This window comes from Epinephelus fuscoguttatus, linkage group LG15 (assembly GCF_011397635.1).
Source record: "Epinephelus fuscoguttatus linkage group LG15, E.fuscoguttatus.final_Chr_v1".
In the NCBI taxonomy this organism is placed as follows: domain Eukaryota; kingdom Metazoa; phylum Chordata; class Actinopteri; order Perciformes; family Serranidae; genus Epinephelus; species Epinephelus fuscoguttatus.
The window spans coordinates 22,908,264-22,926,971 of NC_064766.1; the positions used below are offsets into that span (position 1 = coordinate 22,908,264).

At 42.7% G+C, this 18,708-nt stretch overlaps 2 protein-coding genes across 2 annotated transcripts; one reads left to right on the top strand and one right to left on the bottom strand.

Annotated features, from left to right (window-relative positions):
- The first annotated feature begins 4,841 nt into the window (after nucleotides 1-4,841).
- Nucleotides 4,842-5,684, top strand: LOC125901600 (galactose-specific lectin nattectin-like). The gene has a single exon (XM_049597325.1). The coding sequence runs from the start codon at nucleotides 4,898-4,900 to the stop codon at nucleotides 5,537-5,539; it is 642 nt and encodes a 213-aa protein (XP_049453282.1). The 5' UTR covers nucleotides 4,842-4,897; the 3' UTR covers nucleotides 5,540-5,684.
- Nucleotides 5,685-10,671: 4,987 nt separating this feature from the next.
- Nucleotides 10,672-16,850, bottom strand: LOC125901567 (uncharacterized). Its single transcript, XM_049597260.1, has 6 exons — nucleotides 15,896-16,850; nucleotides 15,562-15,767; nucleotides 15,092-15,262; nucleotides 14,737-14,889; nucleotides 13,846-13,912; nucleotides 10,672-13,683 (listed from the first exon to the last, which is right to left on the bottom strand). The coding sequence occupies exons 1-6, from the start codon at nucleotides 16,560-16,562 to the stop codon at nucleotides 12,113-12,115; spliced, it is 2,835 nt and encodes a 944-aa protein (XP_049453217.1). The 5' UTR covers nucleotides 16,563-16,850; the 3' UTR covers nucleotides 10,672-12,112.
- Between the last annotated feature and the right edge of the window lie 1,858 nt (nucleotides 16,851-18,708).

Genomic DNA, 18,708 nt, shown 5'->3' on the forward strand with positions numbered 1-18,708 from the left:
TGGATAGTTTTGGAGTGTGGGTCAAAGAAACAGGTGGAAAAGGCACTGAAAGTCCACGTTTTGTAGGGATGGGATGGATATATATCCTGCACGTGAACAAGAAAGCCCCAATCAAAGGTGTTGTTGACAGGGTCTCACACTTTGATTTGGAATATTTGCCAGATAGATTGTTGTTGGGTCATGTGTCATATCCAGTAAGGCAGTATGTCCCCAAACTACTTCAGCATAAGAACTGTTCACTACAAAAACTCAAAATCTTACCAAGAATATTTGTCTTATTTCTAGTCAAAATGTCTCATTTCTAGTCAAAAAAAAATCTCATTACCTAGATTTAGATTTTTTTTTTGACTAGAAATGAGACATTTTGACTAGAAATAAGACAAATATTCTTGGTAAGATTTTGAGTTTTTGCAGTGTTGGAAGTTCGGTCAGAGTTTGTTTGTATAGGGATTCTGAGACTTGTGGTAAATGTGGAGAGAGTGAATGGGGAGGAGATTGTGTGAAAGAACCAGAGTATGTTCTCCACAAAGGCAAGCATGCAGCATGGTAGGCTACCTGCCCAAAGAGAGTAAGACACAATAAATAATCAGATCCAGAACAAAGAAAAGACATAGACATGAAGAAATAGGTAAAACAAGCTGTGCATTCCAATCCCCACACTACCATACTATGAAGTATACCAGAAAAACATTTAGTATTTCCCAAAACAAAGTAGGTGAAATGCAGCATGCCAGAAATACCAGGATGTTCTACTACATCCAGTCTGACTTTGCAGTATGCAAGTAAGCATGCTTTTCTGGCTATTCTGACCCACAATCCTCTGCACAGCGGACTATACGTCAAATCGACTGAGCCACAAACAGACGGATGACGGTGCATTCAAATAACTGATGACCAGTCAAATAGTAATAATAGGAATATTGATTGTATAGGTGAACTGGATAAAATGGTGTTCACAGGTCTGTGTACACCTATCCAACATATCTGGTGTCTTTCCCTCAGTTTTGGGGGTCAATCTTTTAAATAAAACCCCTTTAAAGAGCATAATCTGATCTACTATACCTGTATTTGGGGTACTGCTACCCAACACCCAATTTTTTTTGGCCAAAATTTCCATTTACAGTTTGTGCCCCACTGCACCTATGGGTGTATCCATATCTAAACTGGGTTAATATTGTAATGTTAATTATTGTGCTGTGGTAAAATACAATATTTCCCTAAGAAATGTAATGAAGTAGAATAAGAATGTAAACCAACATAAAATGGAAAGAGTGGAAAATAATGGAGAGAGGACAGCAGGCTACTTGAGTACTTTCCATCACTGACTGTCTGAACTGATCATGACGGGATGTTAATAACATAAATACCATCATCATAAAATGTATGCTCCTTAATGTATATTTGGTCCTACTTACATTTATTTGATGTCAAATAACGTTAAACTTGCTACATCTCGCGATAGCAGTGTGATCTCACTCCAGCGATTACAGCGCACTCAAGGTTGCTATGGCAACTTAGGGGAAAAAGTCAAATAAGGAAATAGATAGACTTTTCATTTCCAAACACTGATAACTGCTTGGTGGAAAAACAGAAACAGAAAAGCCAGAAAAAAAACCGACTGAAACAGACAGACATGATCCACATGGAGGAAACTACAGTGTCCATCAGGTAATGATATTATTCTGTTAAGTGTCTGAACAATTTATATTTGTTTGGGTTAAATAATGCATGGGACAAGGTTGTCTCGGTGGGGATGGTGGATGATAATATTGAGCTGCTACATAAGAGGGAGTTTGTTTTTAGTTTGTATGTTGCACTTTGTTTATGACAACATGTACAGGACAGTGACGATAAATGAGGTTCCATGTTAAATATGAGGTGAGTCATGTCTAAAAGTCAGTCACAGTCGTGCAGATATTCAGCACAACAGCGACCTCGAGTGTGATATTGTTTTAACACAACAATTATTTATCAGGCTACTTGCTGTCATATATTGATCTGTAGTTTTCTATTCATTGTGCAGGCAGTAAAATGTATTTTGGTGACACGTGTGTTCTCCAGAGTGTTTTTCTCAGCTGTAAACTCTCAGCTTGGAGCGTGTGATAGCGCTTTGGAGGCGTTTTTACAATGCGAGGCTTTGCGTCTGGTTGCTAGGATACGGAATATATGCGGAAGTAACCATGTCGGCAGGAGCACCTAGTTAAAACCACACCTCATGGTAACCGTATGCCACTGGGACAGCATGTGTATTCTTGGGGAAAACATAATATGTGTAACCCCTGGGTAAATCCCCAGAGTTAAAATTTTAAAAATGTAAACTGAAATGTTTATATCAGTAAAAAATATAATAATAAATAAAATATAAAAATAATGGGTATATTCCTTTAAGAGTAACCAGTTTGTTTTGAGCGTAGATCCTTCAACACGAGGGGGTGACAGACTACCGTCCTCTGATTAGTCCATATATTATGTTTCTGAACTTGTGATTGGTTGGTCGGCGGAACTAAGGCAGACAGCAGGTGAGAGTGACGAAGGGGACGCGGGACTACGGCGCTGTGACTATGTGTGCTGTGTTTTTCCTCCCTAAAGTTAACTTGCTACCAAAACTGAGTCAAGTTAGTATTTTGGATAGTTAAACTGCTTCACAAGTAGTGTGTTATTCAGCTAAAAGTGTGTTTGCCCCTTGAGAAGCTGTCAACTGTGAGAGCTATAGTCTGCTGCTAGCATATCTGTTAGCATGTCGCCAACGGCCGGCTAGCTAATTGAATGGATTGTGAGGGCCTCTAGGTCACAAGATGGCGCCCCGTGTGACCGGGAAAGCACGGGTTCACCGCTAGCTCAAAGGGAGATCCGTTGCTGCTCGGTGCGGATTGTGACAAAGGTCCCTTCATTTTCCGGTGGAGCACGGAGACACAGTTTGTGAGTAACCCTCTGTCGCGCTGCTCCGATCAGTGAATACAGCGTTCAGACAGTTTGGTTGACCCACACTGCCTACAGGGGCTGCATCTGGGAGGTTCTTTATTTGTGTTTTTATTATCTTTTATCATATCATTTATTTATTTTTTATTGCTGGCTTTTGTGCTTAATTTCCATGTTGGCCCTGAAAAGTAAAACAGTTAATTGGTTGCTGATTGATCCAAATAGTTATGGAAGAGTAAACTAAGTAATACAACTTGAATTTATTGCTCATAGTGTTAATAGTGTCTTCTGCCCTAAACTTTTTGTTTTAAAGTAGGAATGGAGGAAAACATTAATTCAGTATAGCATCGCAATATTTTGCGTGGTGATATTGTATTGATACACGGAAGCCAAGTATCACTCTTTTATCACATACAGTATTCATTTTTGCAATTATACATTTTTTTCCAACTCTTGATGCTAGAATAGTTAAATCGTATTCTTCTCTGACCCACTAGATGGTGCTGATGGGTTTTATTCCTGGTGACTTCATCAAAACAAAGATGGAGGCACTGGAGAAAGGAATCAGAAATGGGCCGTCTGCGGACAGCACTTCTAACATGGGTGTTGGCATACAGTTAGTAGGATACCTGCATATGAAGTGTTCCGCTCACAAGCTTAATCTGGCCTCTGGCGTTAAATCTGCCAGCAGTTAGGTTTGTGAGGTGTATGCAGCATACAGACTGAAAATTTAAGCGCTACTTATATATAGTATGTAGAAAGATTTCTCCTCAATTGTTGTTGTTCAGCACATGTAAATGTAAGATGTGACGGTTTGTCTGTCTTTCACTGGGATTGATCGACCAAAGTGACACTGACGAAGGCAGTGTTTTATCCTAAGTTGAACATTTTTCAACTCTTGGCCCTCAGAAAAAAAAACAAAAAAAACCAAGCAGTGCTCAGCACAGAATTCACGCCCAGTGCCTTGTCGCACTGCAGACGTTTGTAGCGCGGCACAAATACACAGCACTACCATTGCAAAACATTAATAAAATAGGCCGACCTGATGTCATATGAGCACACCTGTAGGTTTGCAATGAAGTATCCCGGCTTCTTTCCTCCTCCTCCTCCTCCTCCTTCTCCTCCTCGTGTGATGACCATTCATAATTTCACTCAGACATTATTTGTTGAAATATGTTCATCTTTGTGATGTAAAGGTTCTTACAATGAACCTCAATGACCATATATTTAAGTCCTATCAGTTTTACAGGTGAGTAATAGTGTCATGGTTGGCCTGCCTCGTGGCTTCAGGGGAGTAGCAGCTTATACGAGCCAGGGAATGTGGATTTTGAGAACTGAAATGTCCCAGTTACCTGACTGTGGTCTTAAACCCTCTTGTTCATAGTAACAACTCGTGATCCCTTTTCTTTTTTTTTTTCTTTTTTTTTTTTTTAGTTCTGGAGCTGAAAATTCAGGTGAGGAGCCAGCCAAAATTGCCATAGATGTTGAAGATGAAGTAGGCAGAAGAGAGACACAAAACAACTTTGTGAATAGACTGCCATCTGCCTGGCAGGTTGTTTTGGTTGGGATTTTGACAGCACTCGTCTGTGGTACTGTTGTCGGTGTCCTTGTGGCTCAGGTAAACCAACAGCAAAGTCTAACAGCGGAGGTACAGCACATGACAGAAAACACCAAGCAGCTGCAAATTAAAATCAGTGAGCTGAAGCAACTTCTGAAGTCTACTCATCAAAACTTCACCCTTCTGGGAAGTGAGTATGCCCAACTGAAGCTGCTCGAAAAGGCAACACAGTGCAACCTCAGCTTGTTGTCTGCTAAAAACACACAGCTGAGCCTGCTCTTGCAAGGAAAACCCCATTTGCAAGTGGAGAACAAAGAGCCAAACATGATTCTAAATTCAACCCTGGAAAACTGTGACCCTGTGGGAGAAGAGAACAGACAAGTGAAGCTGCTTCGGAGAGAATCATTGGACACCATCAAAATGGTGTCTGCAGAAAGCAAACAGCTGCGCATGCTGTTACACAATGAACAACAAACCTCCATTCAGCTGGAAGCAAAGAATCAACACCAGCGTTCGCTCCTGCTCTCCAACAAACTGTCCTTGTTCTGGAGATTCTGCAACAAGGACATGCTGCAGTGTTCCCGCTGCCCGCCTGGCTGGGTCGAGCACGCTTCACGTTGCTTCCTCCTGTCTCAGAAAGCAGAGAATTGGGAAGAAGCTCGCAGGAACTGTCTTGACATGGGAGGTGACTTGGCTGTTGTTTTGAGTGCAGACGACCAGGCATTCTTGACCAACATGACTTTTCAGTTTGCACAGCAGCATCCTCAGACAGTCTTCCATGCAGCGTGGATCAGGTTGCAGGACATGGTGAAGGAGGGCATCCATCTCTGGGTCAGTGGCAACACAGTCCAAACAGATGTCATTTACTGGGATCCCCTGAAGCCGAACAACGCCATGGCCCTCTGGGACAAAGATGGGGCAGGGCCGGACTGTGTTGCCATCGTCCCACCGTCACACATTGGACAGGAGAACTGGCTAAACTCCTGGGATGACATTATTTATGGTGACCAGAGGCACTACCTGTGTGAGACCATGGCTCTCACTGTGTCAGCACTAACATAGCTGCATCTCAACTCTCTTAGGCTGAGTTTGCTGGTGTTTACTCAGTCTGAGCACAATCACTGGTGTTGGGATGAAAATACCAGATTTTTTTTAGATTTGTTTTATTTATGAGGACAACAAACATTAATCAACACTTCTGTAAATGTGCCAGTGTTAGCCAGCTGGCTAATTTCCAACTGGAGTCCTTTGGATGAATGAAAGCAGAATTTCAGAATAAATCTTTTGCATGCTTAATTTCTCTCATTTATTAGTTTTGATCTTTTATTGCTTTGTGCTCCCAAATGGTAATTTTCTGGGTGAGGTATTCCTTGATTAGAAACAAATGAAGGATTGTAGAAAAATTACTAGTGTGGATAGGGGGTGGAATCTTGAATAAATTTTAATGTTTAACTTTTTCCCAAAGCAAGACCCTTAGAAAATCCCCCTTTCAGTATCTCAAAATAACATAAGAGTAGGCCTATTGATACAACTTGATTAAACATTAATAACCAAAAGAGAAAACAAAGATGCCATATAGAGCTTTGATTAGGCCCCACAAAATTAGGCCTGACCCTACAATGAATCTGCGTACTTTCCATCCAAGCCTGTCTCAAGCCAGAACCAAGGCAGTAGTTTTCATTCTGATTTAAAACCAAAATTTCCACTTTTGAAAAAGTCTGTATTTACAAGCTAAAGTCAAAGTCTTCAGTGCGGTAACAGACATTTGTGATGGGTGCATTTGTAAATAGTCACTTGCAGGGCCAAAGTGCACTCTGGGGCAAACTTGACTGTTTGTAAAGTCAGAGCACTGTTTGGTACTTCGGTTATTCAGAGCGCCAGAAGCTCTGGGTACAGAAGAGACGGAGCAGCACAGCGCCAAGCGCAGTGAAAGTGCAACTTAACCGCTTGTTAATTTCTATACAAACAGAAAGATCAGCGCCAACCCTACACAATTCAAGCCCTGGGGAATGTTGAGAAATTATGGCCCGGGCCAGAAACCTGGCGGGTCTGATCGGGCCCAGTTGAGTTCAGGCAGAGAATCAAAGCACATTCAAAACATGTCCCGCATATCTGCATTTTCTAAGAAGTTGAGAATAGAGTTATAATATTCAGAGAAAAAAAGTCCTGTCCTATAGTCTGCTGTGCATTATGTTATAGCTCTTCAGACCGTCTGCCAGATGGAGCCCTGTTTGGACCTCTTTCTGGAAAAGACAAAGTTTAGGGAAGCAGCTGTGCACTGCTCTTCATCACAGGTGGAAAACTGAAACTAGATCTAAAAAAAGAGGAGGAGGAGAGTTACCTGTACAGTTAGTATCTTGCTATGGAAAAAGGGAGTTGGACACAGCTGCGATTCCTCAGCTGGGTCCCCCTTTTTCTCTCTGTCTATAAAGCAGTGTTGCTTGCCCTTTTTTTTAGAGCACCACACTCAGAAGTAGGAAAACTATCCACTTTCCTGATAAAAGGATTGAGGGAGAAGTGTGCCCGAAGCCCCGAACCTCCTAAATTTCTGTCTTTGTTCATTTGTTTTTCCACTCATAATCACAATCAGTAGATTGTTGTACCTGCTATCTTTGAAAAGCGCCTGGTCAAAACCTCAGAAAAATATGCAAATTTTTATTTTATTTTAGGTGATATTGTTATCTACTTTGAATCTGGATTAGCTAGTGCTTTATGCTGTGGTCCCATTGTGTTTTCTAGCTAATAAGTCCCAGTTATAGTCATCTGCAGCATCTGTTTTCAAGAAAATATTCAGGCTGAGATGTAAAAAAAAACTTAAACTTGAGCGTGTTCAAAGTTATTATACTCAAAGCCAGTAGTACTTACAGTGATTCTGACAGTTGGGGTAAAAACTTTGGTGTCATCTTTCAAAATGACCATGCATGTACACGTACTAAAAATAGCTTTCAGTTTACTTTGGGTCTGCCTTGGAGAGGCATTATGGGTGAATTTTAAAGGCATTATAAGATGATTTATGCTGTTAAGATCTTTGTTATTGTATTTCTTTTAACAAATAATCTGAAAGGAAAACTTGATATGAATCTAGATGCTTTTAAAGGCACATTCCTGTCAGACCACCCTCCTTTCAGCAGAAAGAAAAAATGCAAAACATCCCCCCTTTTCTGAACCTCCTCATTCACTTATAATTTCTATACAGTCCCTAAATGAATATGATGCACGGCATGACAGATTAATGTATTTAAAGGTCATTCATTTTATATGACATTAGATGTTATTAGTTAGTTTTATAGCATTTAAATTTAAATTGAGTGTTTTCTAAAAGCCATTAAAATAATGCCTCTGGGACCTAAACACTAACATGTGTTTTCCAACATACATGTACACAAACAAACATGCACTGCCTAAAGACACACCCATACCAGCTCAACACACTCATACCCTTGTCTTTCCCTCCATCTGCACTCCATTAACCAGAGTGCTAATGTGTAAGGGCAACTGGTCCTGCCAGACGGAGCTCCACCCTCTATACCGTGGGGCTCTGACCTTTTGCTCAAACGTTTTATCATTGTCAGCCCACCATAACTCACCCAGGCACTCATCCATCAGCCTGGAGGTGGTTTCAATTTGTCTCAAGACATGCTTTCTTTCTGTTCTGTTAGATGACTCCGATCTGCTTATTGTCTTGTTCCTGACAGAGGTTGTGCACAAGATTTAGGCTTAGTTCACAAACTGTGCTGCTCATGCTTTATTCATAGCAACAGTCTGGTCAAGCAACCTTGAACTGGAGAGAATTAGACGATTGAAGTGGGGAAGCGGTCGTGCCGGCACTCTTTTGATCCCACCACCTTTAAGACACAAACCTACATATTAATGGCACTAATCCCCTAAAAGTCATGATTTATTGAATAATCTATAGCACACAGTAACCTGGGGGTCACAGCTTCAAAGGCTGAAATAATAACATCAGCGGGCCCACTGGTTTTCATAGAACATATGCCCAGGATCGTAATATGCTTTTTGATCTTGTGCCAAAGCAGAGCAGCACACCCGCAATGAGAGGGGTTGACGGTGGATGTGCGTGGGAAGGCCGTTAGGAGGTTAACTACCCGACTAATATAATTTCAACTGTTTAAATTCATGATAAAGAACCTCTGGTCTTTGATGTGTAATAAGAAACACCTGGCAGCTTCTGCCAGGAGCAAACATGTTCGATTCAGTCTGCACGTCTCTGACTGAATAGGTGATCAGTCTCTAAGGCTACGCTCAGACTGCATGTTAAAGTGGACCAGACAGTGGACGCAAAGTGAGGTGTCAGACCTGCTGAGTATTTGGGGTGACAGTTATTAACAAGCAAAACTTAAGGGGTCTGTGTTTGAAAGGATATCGAAACAAATGGCCAAATAGGGTCACAGAAAAACATGGCTGCAGTGTCAGAGAAAAGTTAAGAGCCTAAAAGCAGAGTTTAAAGAACTTTTGCACCTGTGGGTCAGTTCAGGTCTGTGACCAGTAACACTGGAATCTGAGATGGGCCACATTTATGAAATAATGTGAGCAACCAAACAAACAAATATACAAAAAGGATCCAAGCAATACATCCGAAATGAGCATTAAGACACTAAGCAGTGCAATAACTATGGAAAGCTGAAGCATCTCCAGTCACTCCTGTGATGGGTTGACCTATGTTACGAAGAATTTCCTCCCACCTGAACATGTCGCCTCCCAGCTGCAGAAAAGTGTAATTGCTACAGCAAGGCGCACACACACTGTTTGTGTTTGTGTGTGTGAACTCTAAACAGAGTATAGGAGACATACAAAAACAAACACAGTGATGATTTGTGATATATTAAACGATATAGCTTGTTGCAATTGAAATCTTTAACCCTTGTGCCTCCCTTAGAAAAAGAACCTCTGTCCTTAGAGAACAAAAATGCATCTGCCATGAAAATATTAAGCATTAATATTGTTTTCCACTTTCACTGAGTTAAATCATTTAACGAACTTCAGTGCTGATCATAACTAACAAATATTCATTTTCAGAATTTTAACCCTTAAAATGCCAATTTGTTTGCATAATGTCACTGTTGTTTTTCATGGGGAAAAAAAGAATTTGTACAGTAAATGATTACAGCTTGCTTTGCCCGGGGGCCACTTTTGCAAAATGACAGGAGGCCATGGGTCGATTAATAAAGGCATTAATAATATTTATCAGTACTAAATTAATTATCTGTTTTCAATTTTTCGATGTTTGCTGTCCTCACTCAACTTGCCACTCAACTGGACTGGCCTGTCACTCAACAGGCCAGTCCAGTTGCAGCAGCCCCCCGCAGATCAGGCCTAGGCTGGTACGTTTGTAGGCAGGGGAGATTTACAACGTGTATTTGTTTCCTTCAATAAAAACATTAAAGTAGTAGAGGATTTTTATTCAAATAAAATTAGATGTTTCCACCTTAAATTGATGCATAAAATTCACCAAAATGCAGGTAAGTGCTTGATGCCTAAAATTTCCTGTGGGAGGACCCCAAACCCCCTGTTTACAATGTTGAATCAAACCAACGCCCTTGTTTGTGAGATTTGAGGACATTTGGGGGTTAGCCTGGACCTCTGTCGGGGGTCTGGGGGATCCTCCACTTTTTTATGCACTCTGGCACTGTATTTCCAAGTACAAAATATAATTTCAGTGTGAATCAACTGATATTCATTGTGAGTTGGAAAATGGTCGGCGGGCCACCTGACAACCTGTCGCGGGCCAGATTTGGCACACAGTCTGTAAGTTTAGTATCCCTGCTCTACAGCTATACCAGACGGCTGTAGAGTTAAAATCTGACTGTGTCAGAATGAGCAAGGGTCTTTATGTTGAAGAAAGCTAGTTTTTATTTAACGTTCAGAAAGTTATTTCTTATTAGAGTTCTTCACGTGACTACACCCGATGTATCACCAAGCAGAGTCTTTACCAAAGACTGTATAGCTGTACACTGTACAGTACAGTGCAGTTGTGACTTCGAAGACTCTGGCTCCAAAAGCACAAAATGGCAGCACCCAGATATTTTGGCTGTATTTCTTCAGAGCGTGAGGAACTACAGACACATCATCCATCTTTAAATACAGTCTGTGGTCCTTATACAGAGGCAGCAGCGAAAAAAAAAAAGTCCAGCAAAACAATTTTATTTTTATTGGATTTAATATAAAACATCAAATATACACTTTATTACAGTTTAGTTTGAGTAAACAATAACTATGCCTTAAGGTGTTAATATTCAAAATAGCATAGTGTCTCTCTAGGGCAGTTTAATGTCTACAGGGCCTCAGTGAGACACACATGAATCTCTTTAAGTCCATAATATGCAGAAGTGGTCATTAAACAAGGCATGCAGTAGATATTCACATTAGAAAATGGCGGCTAACATGAAACACATGCTCTTAAAAAACACACTACTGAATGAAACCAGCACCAGCGTACAGCTTTTGGTGACAGCAGAAAATGCTGTAGTCACAGTGGGAATGAGCTGGGGGTCTTTTGGTGTCAACAGAGTAACTGAATTACATAAATAAAAGACAGAAGTAGAGCACATGGAATTTCTAAACATATAAAAGCAGAAAACACAAGTGTGAGATCAGATCAGAACCACCATTTACTTAATGTAGAAATCATTACACAAAACTAATACTTGCTTTGTTATAAATACAATTAATGACGAATGATGTTACATTTTTAAATAAAAGTCCATGTTTGAGCTTTTTTAAAAACACAAAATTAGCTGTAGGCTACTCACTACAAAGTCAAGTACCTTAAAGGAATAGTTTAAACTGTGAGCAATATGCTTATTCACTTTCTTGCAGAGTGAGAATATAGATACCACTCATATATCTATATGTCAAATATGAAGCTATGGCCAGGAGACAGTTAGTTTATTTTATTATTGCTAAACTATGCTAAGAGTTTGCTGGCTTTAACTTCATATTTAAAGACAGATACGGGAGTGGTAGCCTAAACATTAAGCTACAGCCTGAAGATGGTTAGCTTAGCTTAGCATAAAGGCTGGGGGCAAGGAGAAGCAGCTAGCCTGGTATAAAACCTTGCTTTTACACTTTTCTTAGGTGAAAAAAGTTTTGATTAGTGAGTTTTACATGTGCTAACAGGTTTGTTTTGTTACCTTTGGACAGAGCCAGGCCTCTTTATGTTAAGCTAAGCTAACATCTACAGCCAGGAGATGATAGCTTAGCTTAGCATAAAGGCTGGGGGCAAGGAGAAGCAGCTAGCCTGGCATAAAACCACAACTTGTTGCTTTTACACTTTGCTTAGGTTAAACAAACAAGACGTAACATGTTAATAGTTACCTTTTGACACAGCCAGGCTAGCCGTTTCCATCTGGGTCTAATCTCTATGCTAAGCTAAGCTAAACTAAGCTAACAGGCTGCTGGCTTTAGCTTTATATTGAACAGACAGATATGAGAGTGCTATCAATAATCTCGACTAACTCCTGGCAAGAAAGTTAAAAAGTGTCTTTCTCAAAATGTCAAACTGTTCCTCTAAAATCAAACCAATGAAACTATTCCATCATATAAATGTTTTAACATCTGGTCTATTGAACAGGAAAATCACATAAAAAAAAAACCCCAACATGGTCAACTTTTCTTTTATGCTGCCACCCAGAGGACTGACACTCCACTTCCTGTTTGGTAGCTGATCTGGTTGACTCTTCCGCGTACACAGTCCAGTGTGAAGAACATCGCTGTGCCGTTATGAACCTGGAAGGATGCCCGCAGGCTAATACTGGCCCAACGGCTGCCGTCAGGCATCTGACCACCCACCTGCTGGGCCAGAGGAACAGGTCGCGCTCCCTCTACCTCCCGGCCTCCTCCTGTCCCCTCACTTCGCCTCAGAAGAGTCACCTTGACCAGGTTGCAGGAGTGAATGAGTTTGAGATCCAGAGCCACACTAGCTGTGCCACTCTCCCTGAAGACAAAATCTCGTCTCTGATCTATGGATCCCTTCCCCAGCAGCTCCATCTGGGACACCTGAGCGCTGGTCTGGCGGAAGAACAGTGGTTTGTTTCGAACTGCTCCTGAAGGAAGGCCAGTGTGAGACACGGCAGCAGACAGAGATGAAGAGATAGCTGCAGGGACCCAAACCAAGCTGAGGATACTGATGCCTGTCTCGTCGCCAAAGAAACGTACGTTGCACTGAGCAGGAGAGAGGATCTCAAAGCCAAGCGTGTCCCCAGAGTCAACTTGAGCCGCTCCAGACATTAATAAGGATGTGTCTCGATAGTGGACCCCTGGTTTGAAGGTACGACACAGCTCTGTGCCAGTTCCGTTACGATTGAGGTACGCCAACAGTTGGAATCCCTCACTCACACACGCCTGGCCCATGGAGTACAACGCCTGCTGAAACACAAAACGCACTGTGCCACTTTCTGCAAATCGGATCCCCCGGCCGTCATGAGTCAGTCCCACAACATAAGGGTCAGAGGTGGAGGTGGTGCGGAAGACTGGGCGATAGTTTGTATGGTAGTGTGCAGACACCATGGCCTGTGCTGTCATGGCAACAGCCCCGGTGTCATGGGAGAGCCAGAGGAGACTGAGCGGAGCTGCTGAGGGATCGTACAGCTGCAGACCTTCACTGCTTTGGTTACAGTGGTGGCTCGCGCTCCTGAGGAAGATGGAGATCATGTGACCTGGGGCGACCTCTGCTACCCCACTGATGCTGACGCTCTGAAGCGACCTTGCCTCCTGCTGCTCGATCCTGACGCCACTGAGATCACGGCCCTCAGAGCTGTCTGTGCTGTTCATACGCAGACACAGCTGGATGAAGCTACGACAGCCGTGGCTCACCGACAGATTCTCATCCAGCCAGACCAGACCGTGCTGCCTCAGCACCAGGCGCCCATCCTCAGCAGAGACCAGAGCGGCATCACTTCTCCCCAGGATGTGAAGCTGCACGCTGGGGAAGGCATGAGCCAGGACGTGGCCTCTTGTGCCAGGCAGATTCACATCTCCAGCCCAGGACAGAGAGAGGGTGCTGTCACCTGACGTAGTAGGGCCAGAGCAGATGGTGTCTGTGATGAAGGTACAAGGTGAAGCCACTGGGTCTCCGTCACACTCATTACACGCCTGACACTCGTCCATGTCTGAGTTGAAGAAGTAGCCATGGCCGCACATTCCTGAGTTGGCGTCTCGCTCTGTCATGCCCTGGCACCTGAATCCACCTGATGATCAGGGAAGGAAATTGAGAGTCCAAAACTTATTTCAGTGTCAGAAAGCAAAGTCTTTAACTATAAATCAGTCACTACTTCAACAAATGCAAGACAGGAAAAATGTGGGAATGTTTTAAACAGTGGAGTGGTAAAGATGCAGGTAATTTATGTTACCTGGAGTATTGAGACATTTCTGTACATCTCCACACAGATCAGCTATTTCAAGGCACTCATCTCTGTCCTGTAATGACAAATAAATCAACACTTTATAGCAGGTACTATTAATACTTGTCAAATATGGCTACTTGTATGTTAAAGGGATTGCTCATAGTAAAACATGATGTTTTCCTAACCATAACCAAGTACTTTTTGTGCCTAAACACAACCACACGTTAACCACAGCGTTAATGAAACGTAAAGTTAAATGTGTCCACTACTTAATAACGTAGAAATGTAACATCTGTGGTTTGTAGAACTGTGCATTGCCAAGATTTATTCTGGTGATTGGGTTGCAGCCAGTCCTCCACATGTTCAGCTGTTGGACAGTAAAGGAATAACAATGCTAACCTTTAGAGTTGGGTCAGTTTCCAGTTTCTTAAACTGGTTTGATTTCATGCAAACCGGCCAGTGTCTGAAATTAACTTTTTGACTTACTGGCCAAGGCGGCTGGTAGATGAAAAAATCCACCAGCTAAGCATATTTTTTACCAGCCAAAATAAGAAATTGCCTTTCTTTGTCATATATCCTCCTGAGACCAGAACTTTTGTTTGATATGCTTTTTAATTTCTCATTGCTATTTGGGATCAGTAGGACCCGATAAGTATAAAAAACTAAACATTGTCAGCGACAATAAAGTCCCAGTGTCCTCAAACGAGACGATAATAACGTACCAATTCCCTCAGATGAGTGCTTCCAAATTAACAGTGTCTTATCTTATCTCTAGAACATAATCTGAAGCTAAATGATTTAAATGTATTAAACAACAATACCGGTCTGGTTCAGTCTGGTGTTTGGCTCAATAACAAACGGGTTTGAAGCTTTACACACCAGCTTGGACCTACTAACCTGGCAGATTCTGTCTGTGTGGACTGAACACTGGTCGACCAGGAAGAAGCCGGCAGGACAGATGGTACATTTCTCACAGCGAGGATAACCACTGCTGAAGCCACAGTACTCCTCAGGACCACAGCTCCCGCAGGACAACAGGGAGCGCCCCACCTGATGGCATCAAACACATCATCGAACACCACGGTTAAAGAAGGCTATGTAGAGCAGCTGACCAGATGTCAGATATTGCAGATATATTGATCACATGCTGGTTGAAACAGGATGAGTTAGATCAGATTATATTTTGATAAAACTGTGATAAAAGAATATTAAACGTGTACACTCTTGATTCAAGACTGAAGGTGCAACTCACCTCCATCACGCTGGCCTCCATGTCCACCTTGTGCAGAGACAGAGCCTGCTGTGCTTGGTGAGCTCTGACCTGCCCACTCATGCTTTCCATGCGACTGTCCAGCTCTGTCTGGAGGTTTGGGAAAGATGTTTGTTTGATGCTATCCATCATGATGTTGTACTGGGCTTTAACCTGGGGGGAGGAAAGCAGAACATTTCTGCGTGTGATCATGGTGAAAATCATCATGAGTTATGACTCAAAGAAAACAAATTAAACTATACAATGTGTGATTATATTATGTGTTTTGTTAGTCTAGTCTGTGCAGATTGTCTTAATTTCAACTGGATGTTGTGCAGAAAATGATTTTCCTCTGATCCCCAGATGAAATGAATCCTCCTCAGGGGAGGTCAGCGCCATCTAACAAAACGAGACTTCTGTAGGTCAGGTGTTTTCCATCCACCAACGATCAACGTCTCCCCCATCAGCCTTACTTGCTCCATCTGTTCATACATCCTCCTCTGCTGCTCCAGGATTTCTCTCTGCTGGTTGACCAGCGTCCCCTGCTGCTCAGTGAGGAGCCTCTGCAGCTCCCTGACCTCGTCCTGCTGGCCCCTGAGGGCCTCAACAAGCTTCTCCTGGCTCTTTGACAGCTGCAGCTGCAGCACAAGAGCGTCCTCTGAGGGGAGCTCATTGGACCCTGTTGCAAAGAAAGAATAATATTACACAGCAATTTAAGTAATTGTTTTCTGACTGAGGAGGCTGCAGTTTAAATGAGTTTATTTGTCTTTCCATTAAGTGACCAATCACTCACAGGCGGGTACTGACCTGGTTTCATGTCACATGTCAGCTGTATCCATGCGCCACGTTCCGACCCAAAGTCTGGAAGCTCATCCAGAAACTGCGCCGCTCTATCCGTCACATGAACCGGTGAAGAGTGTCCTCTCCCGTCGTCTCCTGCATGCGCACCGCAGCCATCTCCGACGCAAGACTTGGGCTTCTGGCGCATCCGGTGAGGAAGTTTACATTCAATCCCTTTGCATTCCCGCGTTGCACTGTCATCACTTGTCTTGCGGTGAGAGCCTGTGGTCGGACAGGTCCCACCGGCGCAGCCAGGGTGAAACACCTCCGCCGTGATGGTTCTCGGGTTCGTCCTCCTGGTGCCATCCGTGCCCGTGTGTTGCGCATACCCTCCCTGCTGAGGTTGGACGATGGTGTACGGTGCCAGCGGTGCGCTCTGGGCTTGGTGATGACTGTAATGAGCATCCTGTTGGTAACCCTGGTAGACTTGTCCTTGTCTGGACTGCGCAGAGTGGTGAAGCTGTCGTCGGGTCGATGCTGCCTCCGTGCGCTCCTGGCAGTGCGCTCCGACGCACGGTCTGCTCCAGTCCTGGCCAGAAAAACAGCGCGTCCCCCGGCACAACTCAGATACGCTCTTAACTCCACTGAGCAAAGATGTTACGCAGATGAACAATATAGTAGAGATACGCGCCATGTTGCAATGCTGAAAGGTAAAAACAGAATCTGGCCACGTGTGAGTGGTGGCCCCTTTTGCGCATCAATCCCTTAGTCCTGTAGATCTTGTTTCATCTCTTTAAGAGCAAAATCCCTTAAATTAGTTACTGGCCATACATGTAAGCGCCAACTGATCTTGAACAAGTGGTTTCACAGACATTCAGCATGTCTCCATTGTGCGCACCGCGGTTTCTGCCCCCGTTGCCCCTTCTGGAGATACTGTAGCTACGTCTAGCCCACATGTGGCGCTCACTGCTCCTAATTGGCAACAGGCTTTGCTCCTAGTCTTAAATTAACCCGTAGCTTTCCCGGACATACCACTCTGTCGAGTCACTCTATTCCTGTAGAAGCTGTGCATGTGGTAGATATTTGGACATTTCTAATGTTATTTTTATTCTCACACTCCTGTGGGTCATTCATGAGTAGTTTCGTACAGTTACCAGAACTTAGTGGGAAGCTCCAAACGGTCCAGAGGAATTTCAGAAATTTAGTTTACAGGGTTTTTCACATGTAGCTTTATTATTCAAAAGGACAATAGCTTTCTTTCTCACCATTTTTCCTTTTTTTTTTCTTTTTTAATGACAGGATCAGCCCCTCTGGGTTTTAACAAGCGCTGTCAGAATTAAAATCTCTGCTTTATATGGCATCAAAGCTTTGATCTTTTCTGTAGTACTAGATTAGGGTGCAGTGGTGGGACTCTAATATTTTAAAGCCAAAAGTGCCTCTTGTGTAAAATGCAGACTTTATTACAGTTTATTGCCACTCTCATTTCCCTTCCCTGACCTCCACATGGTTTTGATTAAAGCTTTAACCCACATTAGAAACACTTAAATGTTTCCCTCTCTTCTCATTTTCAGTGCAAATGGACACACACACACACACACACACACACACACACACACACACACACACACTGAATACACAAGCCAGTAAATCCTCCACCTCTCAGAAGCAGCTTTTATTTTATAAATCATGTGCTTGCAAACAGACACATAATGAGTATACTGAGTCAGGAACTCAGTTAAAGGACACACATGCACGTATGCAGCAGGTGATAGCAGGTTCGCACTCAGACATGATTACTAATTTACGCACTTACAGTGAGACCACACATGATTCTGAGTGTTGCTGCTGACGTCAGCTCTGTGCATTAGAGATTAACAGACAAACAGCACACAAGGGCTATGAGACAACTTCTGAGGCTGTTCATGTCTGTTAGCCTGACATCAGTAATATAAACTGTTCGCACACTATGGGACTTCACACATTTCTTTCACAGACTGCTCTATACATCATGGTGTTATCATTATCATCACTATCTTCCTCTTTCTGCTGCCACATCATGAGTTAATATATTCTACACAAACTGCAGCTGCGAAAATGATCACAAAGGTGAATCAACACCTCTCTGAAACAGTTTAGCCTAAATAACATACACAATAAACATTATTAACTTCATAAAAGCAGGATTTATTGTAGGACCGTTGTGTAGACTGTGTCTACGTTTAGCTAGGAGTATCTAATACACAGCTAACTGAGTTTATATGTCCACTACAGCTGCTCTTTTTGTTATTAATTACAGGATAAATGTATCTAAATTTGCTCCAATTCACTTTGTCCAATATGACCAAGTGAATTGGAGCATTACACTCCAATATAATAAAATCCCCATAAATTCTCACTCCGACCTCGTCACATATCGACATTTGGTCATGGACTTTCCACGTCTGAAAGGTACCCTGTGTGCATTGGTTCTTGATGTTCTGGGATGCCGCGTCGAGTTCTACTTGTTACATGCATTATCTTTCAAAATACACTTCCGTTTTCACAGGACATTTAAAGTTTACATACAGTCTCTTTCAAAATAAAAGCACTACGTCGGTACAACAACACGGATCCTCCAACAACTAACACAAGTGGTTGGGTTTAGGACAGGGTTTGGCTTTATAATCTTACGGGACACTAACAGTGCCCGCCCCCCGATTGAAAGCTGGTATTATCTTCTACTCTTCCCCTTTGCCTGACTCGGACTTTCGCCACCTTAACTTTAGTTCTTGTCCCGCCGAGTGCCATTAAACTATAATAGCGCCCAGCCGAGTACCACACAAGTGTCTAATGCCGCAAGT